Source organism: Heterodontus francisci, chromosome 30 (assembly GCF_036365525.1).
Source record: "Heterodontus francisci isolate sHetFra1 chromosome 30, sHetFra1.hap1, whole genome shotgun sequence".
NCBI classification, from domain to species: domain Eukaryota; kingdom Metazoa; phylum Chordata; class Chondrichthyes; order Heterodontiformes; family Heterodontidae; genus Heterodontus; species Heterodontus francisci.
The window spans coordinates 53892531-53913594 of record NC_090400.1 but is presented as its reverse complement, the minus strand read 5'-3'; the positions used below and the strand labels follow the sequence as shown (position 1 = coordinate 53913594).

Below are 21064 nucleotides of genomic sequence, written 5' to 3'. Positions count from 1 at the left end.
CCTGTCCTAATGCGGCTGGGTGTCAAATTTTGTTTGATTTTGTTTCCTGTAAAGCATTTTGGAACGTTTCACTACATTAAAGGTGCTAAATAAATGCAAGCAGTTGTTATTATAGCTTAGTGCTACAATGGACCATGTGGTTAGTTTCATAGCCCATCTAATTCCCGACGTCTGCCAATGCTCGCAGATGGAAGTTTCCACCCCAGGGACAGACTATGTGGTCCACCAAGCTTGTGCCAGCGTTCTTCTTTCACATGAGCTAACTACCCTAATCCTACGTCCGTGCTTCAGCCTCGTACACTTTAATTACAGAGTCCCAGAGTTGAGCCCCAGGTAACTCTCTCTTTCTGTCCTCTTCCTCCCCGCAGCAGCACTGCTGCCATCTGCAACCTGTGGGCACCAAGCACACAGATTTGCATCGTCCACCTCCGCAGCACAGCGACCCGCTGTGCGATTTACAGCCTATGAAATACTTTTGAAGTGTAGTTACTGCTGTAATGTAGAAAGTGGGTTAGGTATCAGGCATATGTACTACACGTAGGATTATGAACCTAAGGCTGTTGAGCAGGAGAAAGACATCAGGTGTGGTGGTAAATAAATTTGGAAAAATAGATTTTTGGGCACTAAGGGAATTGAGGGATATGGGAATCAGACAGGAAAGTGGAATTGAGGTCGCAGGTCAGATCTTTATCTACGGCGGAGCAGACTCAAGGGACAGTATGGCCTACTCCCGTTCCCATGTCCTCAGTTTTCCATGATGGTTCGTAGCCCGTGCTACAATGTGAGGCTTTGCAAAAGCTCATGAAATGCTAGGATGTATTTCCAGGACAAACAAAGACAGAACAAAAAATTACTGCACTGCCTTTGAAATAGGACTACGGTTAGGCCAGGTCTAGAATAATGTGTTGCAATTTTGGTCCACAAGCCTGACACTGTTTAAAGAAGCTTAGTTAGCACAATGGACTTACAGTGCTGGGGCATTTTACTCTAGAATAGTGGAAACCGTTGGACATGTTGGAGTTAACAATCAAACTGAACTGGAGTGAACAGAAGGAACTACAGTATCCATAACAGGGCAATGGACCAGCAGATTGTCTGGGAAACACAAGGAGAATAAAACATGGAACATGAACAAAGGGTTCTGTTCCAGTCCAGATGTCTGCTCATTTACTGGAATGCAAGAATGTGCTGGCTAGAACAGATATCAGCTGTGATTGATTAATGTAAAACATTACTGTATGCCATCAAATAGTGGAAAGGAGACAAAGGAGCAAATGTGTTGCCAAAGTAACTCACCTCCTGACTTCCAAAAGCCTGTCCACCATCTTCAAGGCACAAGTCAGGAGTGCGATGGAATACTCTCCACTTGTCCGGATGGGTGCAGCTCCAACAACACTCAAGAAGCTCAACACCATCCAAGACAAAGCAGCCCGCTTGATTGGCACCCCATCTACAAACATTCACTCCCTCCACCACCGATGCACAATGTATACCAGCTACAAGATGGACTGCAGCAACTCATCAAGACTCCTTCGACAGCACCCTCCAAGCCCGCAACCTCTACCACCTAGAAGGACAAGGGCAGCAGATGCATGGGAACATCACCACCTGCAAATTTCCCTCCGAGCCACACACCATCCTGATTTGGAAATATATCGCCGGTCCTTCACTGTCGTTTGGTCAAAATCCCGGAACTCCCTCTTCAGCACATGGACTGCAACAGTTCAAGGTGGCAGCTCAGTACCAGCTACTCTAGTGCAATTTGGGATGGGCAAGAAATGTTGGCCTTTCCAGCAATGCCCACATCCAGTGAATGAATAAGAAAAGTTCTTCACAGTAAATCGTGTTTGATTAACTTGATGAGTTCTTTTATGAAGTAATAGAGAGGCCTGATGAGGGTAGTGCATTTGATGCTGTTTACATGGACTTTCAAAAGGTGTCTGAAATACCACATAACAGATTTGTTAGCAACGATAATGACCATGGGTTTGAAGGGACAGTGGCAGTATGGATATGAAACTGGCTAAGGGACAGAAGAGAGTCGTGGTGAATGGTTGTTGTTCAGACTGGAGGGAAGTCGAGAGTGGTGTTCCTCAGGGTTGGTATTAGAATCACTGCTCTTTTTGATATATATTCATGACTTGGACCTGGGTATAAAAAGTATAATTTCAAAGTTTACAGATGACACAAAACTTAGAAATGTAAACAGTCAGAAGGATAGTAACAGACTTCTGAAGGACGTATACTCAGTAAATGGACAGACACATGACAGACGAAATTTTATGCGGAGAAGTGTAAAGTGATACATTTTGGTAGGAAGAATGCGAAATTTGAACTACATGATACAATTTTAAAAGGGGTGCAGAACAGACCTGAGGGTGAAGGTGGCAGGCCAAGTTAAGGAGGCCGTTAGAAAAAAAAAGCATATGGGATCCTTCGCTTTATTAATAACAGGCTAGAGTACAAAAGCAAGGAAATTATGCTAAACATTTATAAAATACTCGTTTGGCCTCAGCTGGAGAACTGTGTTCAATTCTGGTCGCCAAACATTTGAAAGGACATCAAGGCTTTAGAGAGAGTGCAGAGGAGATTTACTAGTGTGGTACCAGGGACGAGGGACTTCAGTCACATGGAGACTGGAGAATTGTTCCGGGATTGTTCTGCTTCAAGCAGAGGAGATTTGTTAGGAGAGTTCAAAATCTTGATAAGAGTAAGAAATAGTAGCTACTGGCAGGAGGATCGGTAACCAGAAGACACAGATTTAAGGTAATTGACAAAAGAACCAGAGGGACGATGACGAGGAAGACTTTTCAGACAGTCGGTTGTGATCTGGAATGCAGTGCCTGAAAGGGCAGTCAAAATAGATTCAATAGTAACTTTCAAAACGGAATTGGATCAATATTGAAGGGCAGAAAACTGCAGGGTTGTGAGGAAAGACCAGGGGAGTGTGGACTAATTGGATAGCTCGTTCAAAAAGCCAACTCAGGTATGATGGGTCACATTGCCTCCTTCTGGGTAGTAAGACTCCATAACCTTAAGGTAGATGAGGTACTGAGGAATGTGTCTCTTGCAGCTGGTTTGATCACCTTCGGGTGTAAAAAAGTTTTTTTTTGGCTAAATTGGCCCAAATTTTCTTCTTTCTCTGTGTCCATCCCAGGAAGGTGTGTGACAGATTGATGAGGAGGGGGTCGGCGGTCACTGTGGTCGGCAGTCTTTTACCGTTCTCCATGTCTGAATGTTAGGTTGAATCATCCAGAACTCTGCTGTCCATATCCTAACCCTCAGCAAGTCCTATTCATCCATCACCCCTGTTCTCACTGACCTACATTGCCTCCAGGTCTGGCAACAACTCAATTTTAAAATTCTCATCCCTGTTTCCACATCCCTCAGATATCTTATCCCTCCCTATCTCTACAACCTGCTCTAGCCCTATAACTCTCCAAGGTCTCTGCACTCCTCAAATTTTGTTACGAATGATCATTAGAGAGGAATTAATCCAATAGATGTGGCAGTTGTCATAGGAACAGGAAGCTCAGGTTCATTGAAATTGCAGCACACAATTGGGCCCATGCACTGCTCTAGATCCGGCCTCTCTCGCCTCACTGATTTTCATCACTTCACCATTGGTGGCTTTGCCTTCAGCTGTCTAGGCTCTAAGCTCCCTCTCTCTTCAAGAAACCTGATTGAAACCCAAGAAAAAATGTACAGGTTTATGGAGAAAAGGCAGGGGAGTGAGACTAGGTGAGTTGCTCTTGGAGAGCCAGCATAGACACGACGGGCTGAATGGCCTCCTTCTGTGCTGCAACCATTCTGTGAATTCCCTCCTTACACCTCTCCACCTTCCTACTTTGCTCTCTCTCCTTTAAAACACTTCTCAAAACCAAACTCTTTGACCAAGCTTTTGGTCACCTGTCCTAATATCTCCTTATGTGACTCAGTGTCAAACTTTGTTTGTTAACGCTTATGTGAAGCACCTGGGGACGATTTTCTATGTTAAAGGTGCTATATAAATACAAGTTGGTGCTGTTACTTGGACGAGCTAGCAGAGGAGCCATGGTTCAAGTTGTGTGCTGCAACTTCTTTGAATTTATGAGCTTCACGTTCCTATGACAACTGCCACATCCATTAGATTAATTCCTCTCTAATGGTCATTAGTAGCTGGTTTTAAAAAAGGTGCAGTATCAGTGTTTTATACATCAAAGAGCGTTGAAATGGAGGTCTTTAAGATCCTGTGGAAGCCGATACCCCTGGTGAGTTTCATCTGCATAGGATTCTCAATTCATCGAGCAGACTCTAATAAGAAGTTTTTTCTGATACATGTACCCCACTGGTTGCAATCAACTTCTTCAGAGGAGATTCACTAATAATGAAAAAAAAAACAATTTCAGAAAAAAATATTACTCGCTGATAAAAATTTAATTTTCTTTTGCTATTTCGAGAAGCTTGCTTTGAAGATGCATTTGGTGTCAGTTAGCGCATTCCGCACCATGGAATAGATCTGCCCTCTCTTCAAAATGGCTGATTTTTATCGAGCTCTGCTGTTTGTTTGTTCCCATTTTTGAGCTGCTAATTGCTGTTTTTTTTTTTCTCTTCCAATATCAATACAGTAATTGAAGTAAATGTCAGGTGTGAGGCAGCAGGGGAATTAAGAGAGACTCTCTCTCAATGGAACACAGAATACGCAGAGTGGTTGTATGCACGTCGAGTGTTGCAAACTCGTGTTTCTATTCTCTTTAGAGGTGAATCTTCAGAACTCACATAAGGATGCAAGAAATAGGAGCTGGAGTAGGCCACATGGCCCCCTAAGTCTGCTCCACCATTTCAATAGGATCATTACTGATCTTCTACCTCAGTTCCACTTCCCCACCCACTCCCCATATCCCTTGATTCTCTTAGTATTCAAAATCTATCGATCTCAGCCTTGAATATACTCATCAACTGAGTATCCACAGCTCTCTGGGGTAGAGAATTCCAAAGATTCACGACACTGAGTGAAGAAATTTCTTCTCATCTCAGTCCTAAATGATCAACCCCTTATCCGAGACTATGCTCCCTAGTTCTAGACTCTTCATCCAGGGGAAAACAGCCTCTCAGCATCTGCCCTGTCAAACCCTCTCAGAATCTCTCAGATTTCACTGAGATCATCTCTCATTCTTCTGAACTCCACAGAACATAAGCCCATTCTACTCAATCTCTCCTAATAGGAGGACCCTCGTATTCCAGGAAGCAATCTAATTCTGTTTACCCATGCTGGTCCCATATCCCTTCAATCCTTTTCCTTCCGTCAACAATCCAGTTTAATCTTACAGCACTGACATAGTCTCTGCCTCAATTACTAACTTTGAAGTGTTCTCCACAACTCCTTGTGCAAAGGAATTTCTTCTGCGCTCTGTTCTTTATCCCTTACATTTAATCTAGAATCTGTGGATCCTTGTTCTTGATCCGCTCAACTACTGGAACCAGTTTGCTCCTATCTACCCTGCCCCATCCTTTCATAACTTTAACCACTTAAGAACGTAAGGAATAGGAGCAGGAGGGGGCCAGACGACCCCTCGAGCCATTCAGTAAGAGCATGGCTGATCCTGTAGCAGTGGCCTGCACGTTGGACTGATAGGGCAAGATGAAGAGGGATGGGAGGAGGCTCATGTGGAGCACCAACACGAACCAGTTGGCTCAAGCGGCCTGTTACTGTGCTATACACATTTTGTAATTCTATGTAAACCAAGCTGCTCCCCCCGTCCCTACCATACCCCCACTGTGTGTGGTAGATAAAATGATCCCATGGCTTTATTTGAAGAGCAAGGTGTTTTCCTGGTATTCTGGCCAACACCAGTAAGAGGAGATCAAATAACCATCCACTCATTTATTTACTGTTTGTGGGATCTTGCTGTGCGTAGATTTGCCAACACGACAACACTTCCAAAGTAATTGATCAGCTGTAAACTGCTTCAGCACCTCCTGAGGACAGGATAAAGTGTGCTGTATGAACACACGCTCTTGGTTTCTTAAGCAAGGGGATCCTTGTCTGCTAGGTTCAAGGGTTCTGAGGGCTGCTCAATTGCAGCAGGTTTACAGTCGGCCCAGCCCTCACTAGATTGTTTCTCAATACATCTCCCAAAAGTTGGGACAAACATGCACAAGACACAATAGAGATTGCAGTATCCAGTGCACAACGAGGTGTCTTAGTACGATGGTCCCCCAGCTCATGCTATGCTATGTCCAAACATTGAGCAGTAAAGGGGAAGTACTGGTCATAGGGAACCAGGTGTCCACTCACTAGAGTGTCTAGTGACACCACAACTCTCAGAATATCTAGTGTAGACCAAAAACTTGTAGCAGGAGGGTTTGTGGAATATAATGAAAAGGCGGTGGTGGGGAGGGTTATGTAGAATGGATATGCCACAAAAAGGATAGACATTATGTTGTTGTTTGCATCCTTGCTTTGAAATCCCTCCATGACCTCACACTTGCCTATCTCTGTAACCCCCCCCCCCCCCCCCCCACCGCAGCCCCATATCCCTCCCAGATCTCCAGGCTCCTCCAATTCTGGCATCTTGCGTACCCCGTATTTCCTTCATCTCACCATTGTTGGCTTTGCCATCTGCTGTCCAGACCCTAACCTCTCTGTCCCTCTACTTCCCTTGAAGACCTACCGCTCGGACCAAGCTTTTGGTCATCCGCCCTAAAGTCACCTGCTGTGCTTCGATGCCAAATGTTGTCTGATAATGCTCCTGTGAAGTGCCCTGGGACATTTTAATACGTTAAACACACGATAGAAATGCAAGTTGTTGCCTTCTAAGGACATATATAGAATCATAGAAAAGCACGGCACAGCAGGAGGAGGCTATTCAGCCCATCGAATCTGTGCCAGTACTTTCGAAGACCAATCCAGTTGGTCCCATTCCTTGGTTCTTTCCCTCGATCCCTGCAATTGTTTTCCATCAATTTATCCAGTGCTGTTTCGAACGTTACCATTGAATCGGTTTCCACCTGCCTATCCGGCAATGCATTCCAAATCCTAAACACTTGTTGCGTAAAAAAGGTTTTCCTTATGTTGTCTCTAGTTCTTTTGTCAATCTGGAATCAGTGTCATAGAGACATACAGCACTGAAACAGGCCCTTCGGCCCATCAAGTCTGTGCTGACCATCAACCACCCATTTATACTAATCCTACATTAATCCCATATTCCCTACCACATCCCCACCATTCTCCTACCGCCTACCTACACTAGGGGCAATTTACAATGGCCAATTTACCTATCAACCTGCAAGTTTTTGGCTGTGGGAGGAAACCGGAGCACCTGGTGGAAACCCACGCGGTCACAGGCAGTACCCAGAACCGAACCCGGGTCGCTGGAGCTGTGAGGCTGCGGTGCTAACCACTGCGCCGCCCACTGCCCACTGCCCAGCCAGTGGAAACAACTTCCTTTTATTTACTGCCTCTAAACTCGACGAGTTTAAACACCTCTATCAAATCTCCTTAGCCTACACTGCTCTAAGGAGAACAACTTGTTGTAAAAATGCTGATGATTCTTTGACTTGCTTTCCTTTTTTCTCCCCACCGCAATGATCTTGTGGAGAATGTAAATCACCCTACAGTGTACAGCATGGCTCCAATGCACTGCTATAACTTGGGTTTCCAACCCCAAACCCCTTCATTCTTGCTGAATCAGGAATCAATCCCAGCACCTGCTATATCCTTTTCTCACTTACATGTTGCCCTCATAGGGGTCAGCTTCGATATGCAATTCTGTCAAGACATCAAATCGTGAATAGGTCAATCAAAAGGCAAGATCAAAGCTGCTACATTCAGTTCTCACCAGAGACTCCACACAGCTTCATTTGATTCCAAACCCTCCATTCTCTGCCTGTTCGGTCAAGCTGCACCCCAGTTCAGGGTGACACCGGCACAGCAACAAGAGAGGGTGGCGTTAACAGAGATATTTCTCTTTGGTAAAACCTTAAACCTGTCTGCCTGTTCAGGTGAAGATCATAGAACAGTATAGCACAGAAGCAGGCCGTTTGGCCCATCAAGTCTGTGCTGGCTCTATGAGCAATCCAGTTAGTTCCACTCTCCCGCTCTTTCTCCATATCGCTGCAATTTTTTTCTGCTTCAAGTATTTATCCACTTCCCTTTTGAAGGTGACTATTGGATCTGTATCCACCGCCCGATTAGGGATGTTAAAGATCTCATAGGACTATTCTGAAAGGGAACAGGAAGCTCCCCGGTGGTAAATATTCCTTTCACTGAACAATTCACGTCATGTATGGGACATTGGTGTGCATGCAAATTGGTGTTTCCCCAGAGAATATATTCCCAGATAAGCACATAAGGGAGAAAGGAAAGGGGGATATGTTAATAAAAGCAAAATACTGCAGATGCTGGAAATCTGAAATAAAAACAAGAAATGCTGGAAATACTCAGCAGGTCTGGCAGCATCTGTGGACAGAGAAGCAGAGTTAACGTTTCAGGTCAATGACTCTTCATCAGAACTGGTACATGTTGGAAATGTAATAGGTTTTAAGCAAATAAAGCTGGGGTGGGGCAGGAGATAACAAAAGGCAAGGTGTTGATAGGACAGAGGGTCACAGAGAACAACTGACCAGAAGGTCATGGAGCAAAGGCAAACGGTGTGTTAATGGTGTGCTGAAAGACAAAGCATTAGTACAGAGAGGGTGTTAATTGACAGAAAAATGAACAGCCCTGGCCAAAAGCACAAACATAAAAAACAAGTGAGTAACATGGTAAAAACAAAAATGATGTAACAAACTAAAATAAAACAAATAAACAATAAAAAGAATAACTAAAAATAAAAATGGGGCCCCGTCATGCTCTGGAATTACTGAACTCAATGTTCAGTGCGGCAGGCTGTAGTGTGCCTAATCGGTAAATGAGATGCTGTTCTTCGAGCTTGCATTGATGTTCACTGGAACACTGCAGCAATCCCAGGACAGAGATGTGAGCATGAGAGCAGGGGGGTCTGTTAAAATGGCAAGCAACCAGAAGCTCAGCGTCATGCTTTCGGATTGAGTGGAGGTGTTCCGCAAAGCGGTCACCTATTCCGTATTTGGTCTCCCCAATGTAGATGAGACCACATTGTGAGCAGCGACTACAGTATACTAAATTGAAAGAAGTACAAGTAAATCACTGCTTCACCTGAAAGGATTGTTTGGGGCCCTGGATAGTGAAGAGAGAGGAGGTAAAAGGGCAGGTATTACATCTCCTGTGATTGCATGGGAAGGTGCCGTGGTGCCCTGGGATTACTGCAGTGTTCCAGTGAACATCAACGCAAGCTCGAAGAACAGCATCTCATTTACCGATTAGGCACACTACAGCATGCCGGACTGAACATTGAGGTCAATAATTTCAGAGCATGATGGGCCCCCTTTTTTATTTTATTTTAGTCTGTTTCATCATTCTTTTTTTTAACCATGTGCCCACTCACTATTTTTTTCATGTTTGTGCTTTGGGCCAGGGTTGTTCTATTTTTCTGTCAATTAACACCCTCTCTGCACTAGCACTTTGTCTTTCAGCACACCATTAACACACCGTTTGCCTTTGCTCCATGACCTTCTGGTCAGTTATTCTCTGTGACCCTCTGTCCTATCAATACCTTGCCTTTTGTTATCTCTTGCCCCACCCCAGCTTTATTTGCTTAAAACCAATTACATTTCTAACATTTGCCTATTCTGATGAAGAGTCACTGACCTAAAACATTAACACTGCTTCGCTCTCCACTGATGCTGCCAGACCTGCTGAGTATTTCCAGCATTTCTCGTTTTTATTTAAGGAGGATATGCTGATGGGATTAGATGAAGAGGGATGGGAGGGGGCTCGCGCAGAGCATAAAGACCAACATAGACCTATTGGGCCGAATGGCCTGCTTCTACACTGTAAATACTTTGTAAGCAGCAACACTGCAAAGTAAACATGAAGCACTTTGAGATATTTCTGACACACAACTTCCAACTTTTCCTTGCTGCTCACATAATGAGCACTTGCTCTGTTGTGTGTGCATGCATGCGTGCACGTGTGAATTTATTATATATATGTGTGAATTTATTGCCTGCCTAAGTAATAGTGCATCATAATTTTTTTTTAATACACACTAAAAATGAATGACCTCAGGTGGTTAAGTGATAGAATTCTGGGTCAGGAAGGTGTCCAAGAGTCTGCTGAAGAAGCCAAGGTGCCTTCCTCCCATCAAAATGAGACAATAAAGGCAAACACTGAAGTTATTTTCTCTGTTCAAGAGACTTTAATGAAATAGCCTCAGTCTGAGCACACATTGTTCACTTCTGGTTAAAAAAAGAATGGACCGTGACTGTCTGATTTCTGCTGATGTCCTGCTTTTAGGGATTTTATGCTTGTGTTACATTTCGCTGAGAGTGAATGAAAGCAAATTTAGTTACTGCCACAAAGACGAGCGTTAAGAATTAACATGAACAAAGAGCAGCTCAATAGTACTGGCCTGCAGGCATTCGATTCTCCGTGCTTTGATTTCATTTGCACATATTTTGTTAAATAAACCATTTCATTAAACTAAAACCCTCAAATCTCTCACTAATAGCCCCTCGCAAAGGTCACTCTCTTAGCATCCATCTAGATAGGCTTTCTGCTCAATCTTTATAAAGCACTGGTTCGTCCCCAGCTCTAGACTCGCATCTAATTCTGGGCACCGTATTTTAGAAAGGATGTCGAGAGGGTGTGGAGGAGTTTTACAAGAATGGCACTGAGCATGAGGTGTTTCAGTTATCTGAAGAGACGAGAGAAGCTGGGATTGTTCTCCTTAGAGCAGGAAAGGTTAAAGGGAGATTTAGTCGAGGTGTTCAAAATTATGAGGGGTTTTGATAAATAAGAGTAAATAAGAAGAAACAGTTTCCATGACAGGAGGGCCTGTAATAATAATTGGCAAAGAAGCTAGAGGGCAGACGAGGAGGACTTTTTTTATCTTTGAAACTCTGCAAGTTTTTGTGATCTGGAATGCATTGTTGGTGGAAGCAGATTCAATAATAATTTTCAAAAGGGAACTGGATCTTAAAAAGGAACAATTTCGGAGGGAGCGGAGGATTCCGGCTCCTGGTCACGATCCAGCTGAAGTGTGCATGGATGAGCAGAAATGTGCACAAATTAAATATTGGGGAGACTGAAGCCATTGTCTTTGGTTTCCACCACTAGACACCAACTCTATCATTCTCCCTGGTCACTGTCTGAGGCTGAACCAAACCATTCGCTTTCTATTTGACCCCGAGCTGAGATTCCGACACCATATCCTCTCCATCACCAAGACCGCCTACTTCCAGCTCTGTAACATCACCTCCGTGTCCTCGTCCCTCCTTACCTCTAACCTCATTCAGCCCAACAGCCTGCCACGATCTCTGCACTCCTTCAATTCTGGCCTCTTGGGCATCACTGATTTCCATCGCCCCACCATTCACAGTCATGTCTACAGCTGACGAGGCCTTAGGCTCTGGAATTCCCTCCCTAACGGTCTCCTCCTCGTTTAAAATGCTCATTAAAACCTGCCTTTGACTAAGCTTTTGGCCACCTGCCCTAATATCTCTATAAATGTCTGAGTGTCAATTTCTGTTTGATTACGGTCCTGTGAAGCACCTTGGGACATTTTACTATGCTGGAGGTGCTATACAAATGTTGTTGTGGTAAAAGGATCTTCGGTGCAGATTTGCATGTGGAAACAGGAAAAGGCAGCGGGTGTCAGCAAACATCAACCTCAAACTGGATATATATATATGGAAGGACCCGAGTGTAGGAAGGAATATAAATATAACAATGGTCTCTTCCCATTCCACATCTCTATGCACAGGACTAGTACTGGTGGGTGCAATCGGAGATGAATAGCACAATCCGTGTAGCACATTAAACTGCATTGGTTCAAGTGCAATCTTATTGTGTGTTGGTTCCAATGCGACAAAATTAGCCCAGTGACTGCAATGAGTCAGTACCAGGTTTGACTGGAACGAGGCGACAGCTTTTCCTTCCCCCTTCTTCTCTTGAGGTGAGGTTAAGAGGGTGTCTCACCATGACATGCCCCTAGCTGATTCGAGGATTAACGCAATTTGCTGTCATCAGTGGGAGGAAGGTTTGAGTGACTGGCAACCCTGGCACAGGAACAATCAGGCCATCTGGTTGGGAGGTGGACCCCTTACTGACTTGTACTCCATGGCCACCGGGGCATTGTCATGGCAGAGGTGAGGGAACAGAAAACCCAATGCTTCTCTCAGAAACTAGGAGGAAGAGTCAGCCGTCAGACAGTTAACAATGACGTACCGTGGCTGAATGTATGCCAGGTGATGATAAGACTGGTAGAATGTTTCTGCTATAATTAGGGAGCAGCTGTTCCCTGGGACTTGCACCAGATCCATGTGCAAGAACTCATCAGAAGCAAGAAAACATTGCTGCGTGGCTTCTTTTCTCCACAATCAACTGTCTCCTTAAACCCCTCTTCCACTGCCCTCTCACCTCCAGTAACAAGCGTGAGCTCAGGGACTTCTCTGTCGCTGATACACAGAAATCCATTCTGCTGCTTCTGCTCGTTATCTTGTCCAACAAGTCCAACCTCCCTGCAGATTCTCAACACCCAGGATCTGAGCCTACTTTAATTTCTCTCTCCTAGCCAATCTCTTCAAGCCTGTCCTTTGCATGAGACCCAGCTCATCATTACCCCCATTCCCACTACTCTGCTGCCTACCGAGCTTCCCTTCCATGCTACCTCACATGATAAATGGCTCCCCATCCTGACAACCATCCCTTTCAAAACTGCCAATATCTCACACTCCTCAAAAACCTCACCCTTGAACCCTTTGCCCTTGCAAACTACCACCCCATCTCCAAGCTCCCTTTCCTCTCCAAAGCCCTTGAATGTGTTGTTGCCTCCCAAATCCTTGCAACTCTATGTTTGAATCTCTCCAATTAGCACGTCATCCCTGCAACAGCGCCAAAATGGCCCTAACTAAAGTCGCAAACAACGTCTTCTGTCACTAAGGCCATGATAGACTATCCCTCGCCGTCGTCTTCACAACCTTTAACATGGTTGACCACACCATCTCCATGAATGGCTTTCCTCCATTGTCTTGCTTAGCGGAGAAACAGGGCCAAGGATAGTCCTTGGGGAACTCCAGAAGCTACAGAGCATGGGTGGGAAGAAAAGGCATTGCTGGATGTTAGAGAAATTTCCAAGCCTGTTTGTGAAGAAGAAACTGAGACTAGGATGCTTTGGTGGAGATTGTTTATTGCTTGCCATAGAGCTTACTTCTACTGTCCAAACAACACCCACAGCCAATGCTGGCTGGCTCTTCTTTATATATACACACATGAATACAATTAACTAATTGTCACCCAACAACTGTTCAGCCCTTTATCTTGAACTACCAGGAATTTATCATCCATTAACAGAATTTCAGACCCAAACACTGGAGATGCCACGGATATTGTTAGATAGGCAAAAGTGGAACCAAGAAAGGGTAGTCCTACTGAATTGGACAATTCAGTGCTGTATTTTCCAAGGACAGCATGGGTGCAGGGTGCTTACTTTTGGTGGAGGAAGGTTGATTGACAATGGGAAACCTAGGCGAGGAGGTACGGTTACGTGGTTCAAAGATATTTCTCCAACCTGTAGTAACATTCCACACTGGCACATCAGCTGAAAATCAACTTCTCTTCCCACCAATTTCTCAATGGTTCTAACTTCAGTTCACAGCAGCCGAACCCATCAAGAACTCAAAACCAAATAAAGATTCCAGTCTCAAACCATACGAATGCTATCAAATTCAACTCTCAACAATCAAAGGTAGACTTCCATTAAATAGCACCTTAGCACATTTCAAAATGTCCCAGAAAGTTTTGTATCCAACAAATTACAAGTGCAGTGACTGTTGTTATGTAGCTAACACACAATCCCACAAACAGCAATCAGATGAGTGACTAGGCAATCAGCCTTTTGGTGATTTTGGTTGAGGGAGAGATGTTGGCCTGACAGCAGCAGAACTTCCCGTTCTTCTATTTTGCCATAGGATCATTAATGTCCAGCTGAACCAGTGGAACAGGCAGACAGGCAATGCCTTGTCCAAAAGACGACACCTCAGATAATTAGGGAGAATTTACAGCGCACAAACAGGCCATTTGGCCCAACAAGTCTATGCTGATGTTATGCTCCACAAGAGCCTCGTCCCACCCAATTTTCATATCCGTCCATTCCTTTCTTCCTCATGTACTTATCTAGCTTCTCCCTTAAAGACATCTATATATTATTTGCTTCAATTCTCAGTAGTGCACTGAAATGTCAACCTAGATTATGTGCCGAGGCTGTGGAGTGAGGCTTGAACCCACGGCCCTCTGCCCAATTGGCACTTAACACCCATCCCGAACATACTAATCTTACAAAATATGAGATTTGTACTTTCAATATGAAAGGTTACATGCTTGGAATTCAGGAGCATTTACTGCTTAACCCATCTCACAGACTGCTGTCAGATTGACTACTTAATATGGGCTTCACGCTGCACTTGGGAGAGAATCTAGAAGTTGCTGAAGCCAGCAGCAACTAAGGAACAGCAACATGTAAACTGGAAACAAGCTATTCCCATTGTACTTGCTACACAGGGTGGGGGGGGGGGGGGGGGGGGGGCAGAGCAGAATGGATCAGAAATTCTTCTCCCAACACAGGAAGTGACGAAACGACCACCTGAACGACGACAGCCATTGCACATCGGAAGGGTAGTGTGAAGGAGAGAGATGTTTCAGCACTTGGAAGGTTAACGACTTTCACGAGGACCAACTCTAATGTCAAGCTTACCGGATATGGCGCTAATTGGGAAATGTTACTGTGGGGTGCACAGGGTTAAGTGCAGTCAGTAACCAAACTGACAAATACCAAACTTGTCACACTTGCTTGTTTCACAAGTCAGCTTTATTCATCAACTCAGCTGTAAGGATGCACTTAATTATCACTGGCTAACCAAAGAGGCGAACATATCGAAATTTTGTTTCTTTGGGGGAGATGTGTGAGGAAAAGAACTCCCTCTCTCTTTCCCAGTTACTTTGTCCTCTTTGTCTTTCAATTGGCTCAACTCCATTTTCATCACCGGCCACAGAGGGCAGAACTTCAAAGAGCGAGCCCAGGGCTGAATGACCTTGCTTTGTGCTGCAAGATTCTACCTGAGGCTTCGACCAATAGCGTTCCAAGAATAGAAGACTTGCATTTTATCCAGAGTCTTAACAACCTCAAGATGTCCCAAAGCACTTTACAGCCAATGAAGTACTTTTTGAAGTGTAGTCAGTGTTGTAATGTCGAAAACACAACAGCAAAATCTTGTGCAGAGCAAGATCCAGCAAACAGCAATGAGATAATGATCAGATGATTTTTTTTTTTAACTGATCTTGGTTGAAGTGTTAAATGTTGGCCAGGACAATGGGGAGATCTTCACTGCTCTTCTTCAAAATAGCACCAAGGGATTATTTACATCCACCCAAGAAAGCAGACAGCTTTCAGAAGGCATGGGAGTCCACCCTTGGATGACTCTCTCATGGTTGCTTCACTGCAGCACAATTGTTACGAAAGTGCTTCTGTTTTTTGTTAAAAATATTTTTCTGAGAATTCATAGTCAAACTGAGGAAATGTTGGACCAGTTTTTGTTTCCAAGAGGCTCATCAAGAGAACACGGAAAGGACTTGTTGACGTCATTTACTGGTTGTCACATGACCAAAGTTAAAAATAGAATAGAAACCCTGGTAACTGGGGAAGATGTGTGCAGAAAAGTGACAGGTCAGAAGGTGGAATTTCTGTGTCTGAAACAGGATGTAGGCGTCGCTGGCCAGGCCAGCATTATTGCCCATCCCTAATTGCCCTTGAGGAGGTGGTGGTGAGCTGCCTTCTTGAACCGCTGCAGTCCATGTGGGGTAGGTATACCCACACTGCTGTTAGGAAGGGAGTTCCAGGATTATGACACAGCGACAGTGAAGGAACGGCGATATAGTTCCAAGTCAGGATGGTGTGTGACTTGGAGAGGAACTTGCAGGTGGTGGTGTTCCCATGTATTTGCTGCCCTTGTCCTTCTAGTTGGTAGAGGTCGCGGGTTTGGAAGGTGCTGTATAAGGAGTTAGTGGAATCTTGTTATCTAAAAAGGGAAGACGTGAATTTATCTTACCTTCTGGACTTCTTAAGTGCTTTACAAACTCTGGGTTACCTTTTGTTTGAAGTGACTGTAATTTTGTGGAAAAAGATGGAAGCCAATTTGCATACAGCAAGGTCTCATGGAGAGTCAATGATATGAATAGCCAGTCAACTTGTTTTTGGTGATGCTGGTTGAGAGATGAATGTTGGCCTGGACACAACAATCTACAACCTTCTGACTCAAAGAGTGCTACCCACTGAGCCACAGCTGACACAGTACATCTCTCCGCCTCATCCATATGATCAACGCACAAGGAGCTCCACACGTTTTTTTTTATGTTAAATGATGGCAGTGTTTAAATATCTTGACAGATGGCTTTGCTTTGTGACTAAACTTTTGAGACATACCCCAGCTTGAAGAGGGTAGCGCTCCCCACTAACCTGCGCAGCTACTTACACACAACACAATCTGAAGAGCTTTGGAAGATTGACCAGGCAGGTTAAAGGCAACATTACTCTGCACAGTCAAGCTGCAGTAAGCACACCAGAAATCAGAGCGATGCATACAGATGTGTTAGGATACAACTGTCGAATGCTGCTCCTTAAACCCTTTATTCTTTGCTGTTCTTTTGAAGAGTATTCAGAAAGGACCAAACTCTTTGACTCTTTGTTCTGGAGCTGGTGTGAGGCAATACAATGGCTTGAAATAGGGTACAAACAGGAGCTGCAGTAGGCCATACAGCCCCTTGGGTCTGCTCTGCCATTCAATAGGATCAAGACTGATCATCTACCTCAACTACACTTTCCCACCCTAACCCCATATCCCTTGATTCCCTTGCTATCCAAAAATCTATCAATCTCAGTCTTGAATATACTCAACAACTGAGCATCGACAGCTCTCGGGGTTAGAGAATTCCAAAAGGTTCACAACCCTCTGAGTGAAGACATCCCTACTCATCTCAGTCCTAAAGGGCCAACCTCTTATCCTGAGACTATGCTCCCTAGTTCTAGACTCTCCAGCCATCGGAAACAGCCTCTCAGCATCTGCCCTGTCAAGCCCTCAAAGAATTTTATACATTTCAATGAGATCATCTCCCATTCTTCAAAAATCCAGAGAATATATACCCATACTATTCTCTCCTTGTGGGACAACCCTATCGTTCTGGGAATCAATCTAGTGAACCTTTATTACACCGCCACCAAGGTAAGTATATCCTTCCTTAAGTAAGGAGACCAAAACTGTGCGTAGTACTCCTGCTGCAGTCTTACCAAAGCTCTAAATACTTGTATGAAAGACTTCCTTAATCATATACTCCAACCACTTGCGAAAATGGAAAGATCGGTCTTAGCCCGATGGACAGAGCTGTAGGAAGAACAAAGTCAGAAGCATCTTTCTCAGGTTGCTCACTTGCAAATCCTGGCACCTGAGGTCAGTACATAATCGGCAGAGGCATGGCGGAGGGTCAGCATAATCACAGATGGTGCACTCAATGGTGAAGACGAAAGAGTGAGTGTGAACCCCAGAAAGAAATGGTAATAAGTACACTGCTCAGCATTCAGAGCATCCAACTCTATGACATGCCTATAGGGAAGCAGACCATAGGCGAGGATCAAAAATATTTATACAACACCTTTCATGAACTTTGGATGGCCCAAAGTGCTTTACAGCCAATGAAGTACAGTCATTGCTGCAATGTAGGAAACAAGGCAGCCAATTTGCACACAGCAAGGTCCCACAAACAGCAGGGCGGTAGTGATCAGATCAGCTGTTTTTAAACAAGGTCCCAGCTACACTACAATGAGATTTTGGAAACTTTCTGATAAACTTTCACTGCGTAGAATTACATAGGATATAGAGAACAGAAACAGGCCATTTGGCCCAACTTTCCTTGCCAGCATTCATGCTTCACTCGAGTGTCCCCCCATCTTTGCTCATCTAAATCTTTCAGTGTAACCTCAATTCCCTTCTCCCTCATATGCTTATCTAGCTTCCCCTTAAATACATTCTATACTATTCGCTTCAACCACTCCCTGTGGTAGCGAGTTCCATGTTCTCACTTCTTTGGGTCAAGTAGCTTTCTTTTGAATTCCCTACTGGATTTCTTGGTGACTATCATATATTGATGGCATCTAGTAATGCTCTTCCCCACAAGTGGAAACATTCCCTCTATATCCACTCTAGCAAAACCTTTCAGAATTTTACAGACCTTATTAGGTCACCTCTCAGCCTTCTTTTTTCAAGAGAAAAAAAGAGACCCAGCCTGTTTATCCTTTCCTGATATGTATACCCACACATTTCTGATATCATCCTTGTAAATGTTCTTTGCACCCTCTCCAGTACCTCTATACCCTTTTTATAATTTGGGAAACAAAACTTCATGCAGTACTCTCCAAGTGTTGACTAACCAAGGTTCAATATAGGTTTAGCATAACCTCTCTATCTTTCAATTCATCCCTCTACAAATAAAGCCTAGTGCTTGGTTTTTTTTATGGCCTTGCGAACCTATGGCAAAAATTTTAGTGACTGGTGTATTTGTACTGCGAGATCCCTTTGTTCCTCTACCCCACCTAGACTCATACCTTCCAGGTAATAAGGGACCTCCCTAATCTTCCGACCAAAATGCATGGCCTCACCTTTATCCATGTTGAATTTCACTTGCCGCGAACAGCAACCTCACTCCATGCCCTTGATTCTGAACTCGGTAAAATATGGCACCCCTAATTGAACATCACTTAAGAGTGGCAAACAGAGTGGGCACATTCAACATTCTATTCACTCGCTTGCTCAAGTGTCTGACAACTAATTGCACTCAGTTCATCAATACCCTCAACAACAAAAAAGGTATGCTGTCAAACTGAACATGCAGCTGTAAAACTGATCCTTCAGTAATTAAGGGGGAGTTTAACAACATGTTGTCAAAGCACTGAGGAATGGCTACACCATCCAGTATCTTGAGACCTGGCTCCAGGAATCCTGCTGTTCGGTTTGGTACAAAAACAGTAAGAAACTACACGTTCTGTACGGCTGTTATTTAGGGAAGAACTAACTTTACAGGTTGATGACCTTTCATCAGAACTGGGAGAAGTCAAGAGAATTAAGCGTTTTTAAAGCAAGTAGAGAACCTGGGAGAAGCCATGGTTGGGTGGGGAAGGGGGGTTGGGTGAGAAAGAGAAGAGGAAAGGATAAAGGCAGCAGGGGTGGGGTGGTTGTTCTGTGATAGGATGGAGGGTAGGAGTGATTAAATGCTGATAACAAGTTCTGATGAAAGCTCACCGACCTGAAACGTTATCTCTGTTTCTTTCTCCACAGACGCTGCCAGACCTAATGAGTATTTCCGACCTATTTCACTTTTGTTACAGCAACACATAAGATGTGAGCAGCTCATCAAACTACATCTACATCCACAGGCGTTGAGGAAAAAAATTATATATTCAAACAGTCAAGAGCTTCAAAGGCCAGATTGCAGGCAATATTCCCTCTAATACTCACACATGCAGCAATCTGGAAGGTACCGTGCAAGCCCCTTACAAGTACTCCCACTTATAATGCTCAAAACATTTAAAGATATCATACGTTGAAATGAACAGGCTGCGCACAATTTAAAAAAATTAGAGGGGACTTTGATTGCAGGACCTGATTCATGCAAACATATGAATTAGGAGGAGTAGGCCACTCAGCCCTTCGAGCCTGCTCTGCCATTCAATAAGATCATGGCTGAACTGACTGTAACCTCAACTCCACATTGCCGCCTACCCCCGATAACCTTTCACCCCTTTGCTGATCAAGAATCTATCTACCTCTGCCTGAAAAATATTCAGACACTCTGCTTCCACCGCCTTTTGAGGAAGAGAGTTCCAAAGACTCATGACCCTCTGAGAGAAAAAGTTTCTCATCTCTGTTTAAATGGGCGACCCCTTATTTTTAAACAGTGACTCCTAGTTCTAGATTCTCCCACAAGGGGAAACATCCTTTCCACATCCACCCCGCCAAGAACCCTCAGGATCTTATATGTTTCAATCAAGTCGCCTCTTACTCTTCTAAACTCCAGCGGACACAAGCCTAGCCTGTCCAACCTTTCCTCACAAGTGAGTGTGCAGAGGTGGAAGCTCAATTATGATGCATTTGGAGTTGCGTGTATGACAAAGAGTTTGGAGCTGCGTGTACAGAATCCCTCACGGATGTTCCCAGTGAAAGCTCAAGGAATTTTTTATTCTCTCAAAATTTAAATAAGATCCTTCACCTTTGGGTTAAACTCCCCACCAGAGCCCACGGAAGAACCGTGGACTCAAAACTCAGTGGCTCTCTTTCCCATCACTTTCTATCAACAACTTGCATTTATATAGCAGCTTTAATGTAATAAAATGTCCCAAGGAGCTTCACGGGAGTGTTATAAAGCAAAATTTGACACAGAATCATATAAGGAGATATTAGGAAAGATGGCCAAAAGCTTGGTTAAAGAGGCAGGTTTTAAGGAGCATCTTAAAAGGAGGAGAGAGGTCGGAGGGGGAGAGGTTTAGGGAGGGAATTCCAGAGCTTAGGGCCCAGGAGCTGAAGGCACAGCCACCAATGGTGGAGCAATAAAAATCGGGGATGCGCAAGAGGCCAGAATTAGAGGAGTGCAGAGATCTTGGAAAGTTGTAGGTTACAGAGATCAGGAGGTGTGAAGCCACGGAAGAATTGGAATACAAGGATGAGACTTTTAAAACTGAAGCAACACTGAATAGGGAGCCAGTCAGCAAACACAAGGGTGATGGGTGAAAGGGACTGGTGCAACTTAAGAGTTTTAGATCCCAGGTCTGATTATTCAATTTTAATTATAAATGACACAGTAAAACTCAACCGCCCACATCTTTGGCAATTATACAAAAAGAAAAGCATATCTGCACTGAGGCAGGTTTCACACCATTTGAAAATTCAGCAGCAGCCACAGGGG

General features: G+C 44.2%; 1 protein-coding gene across 1 annotated transcript in view; it reads right to left on the bottom strand.

Annotated features, from left to right (window-relative positions):
• Positions 1-2310: 2310 nt before the first annotated feature.
• LOC137346803 (uncharacterized) overlaps positions 2311-21064 on the bottom strand; it is a 127329-nt gene continuing 108575 nt past the window's right edge. Inside the window, exon 4 of the mRNA XM_068010678.1 lies at positions 2311-4360. Within this exon, the coding sequence (XP_067866779.1) occupies positions 4294-4360 (67 nt within the window). The 3' untranslated portion in view covers positions 2311-4293. The remainder of the gene's footprint in view (positions 4361-21064) is intronic.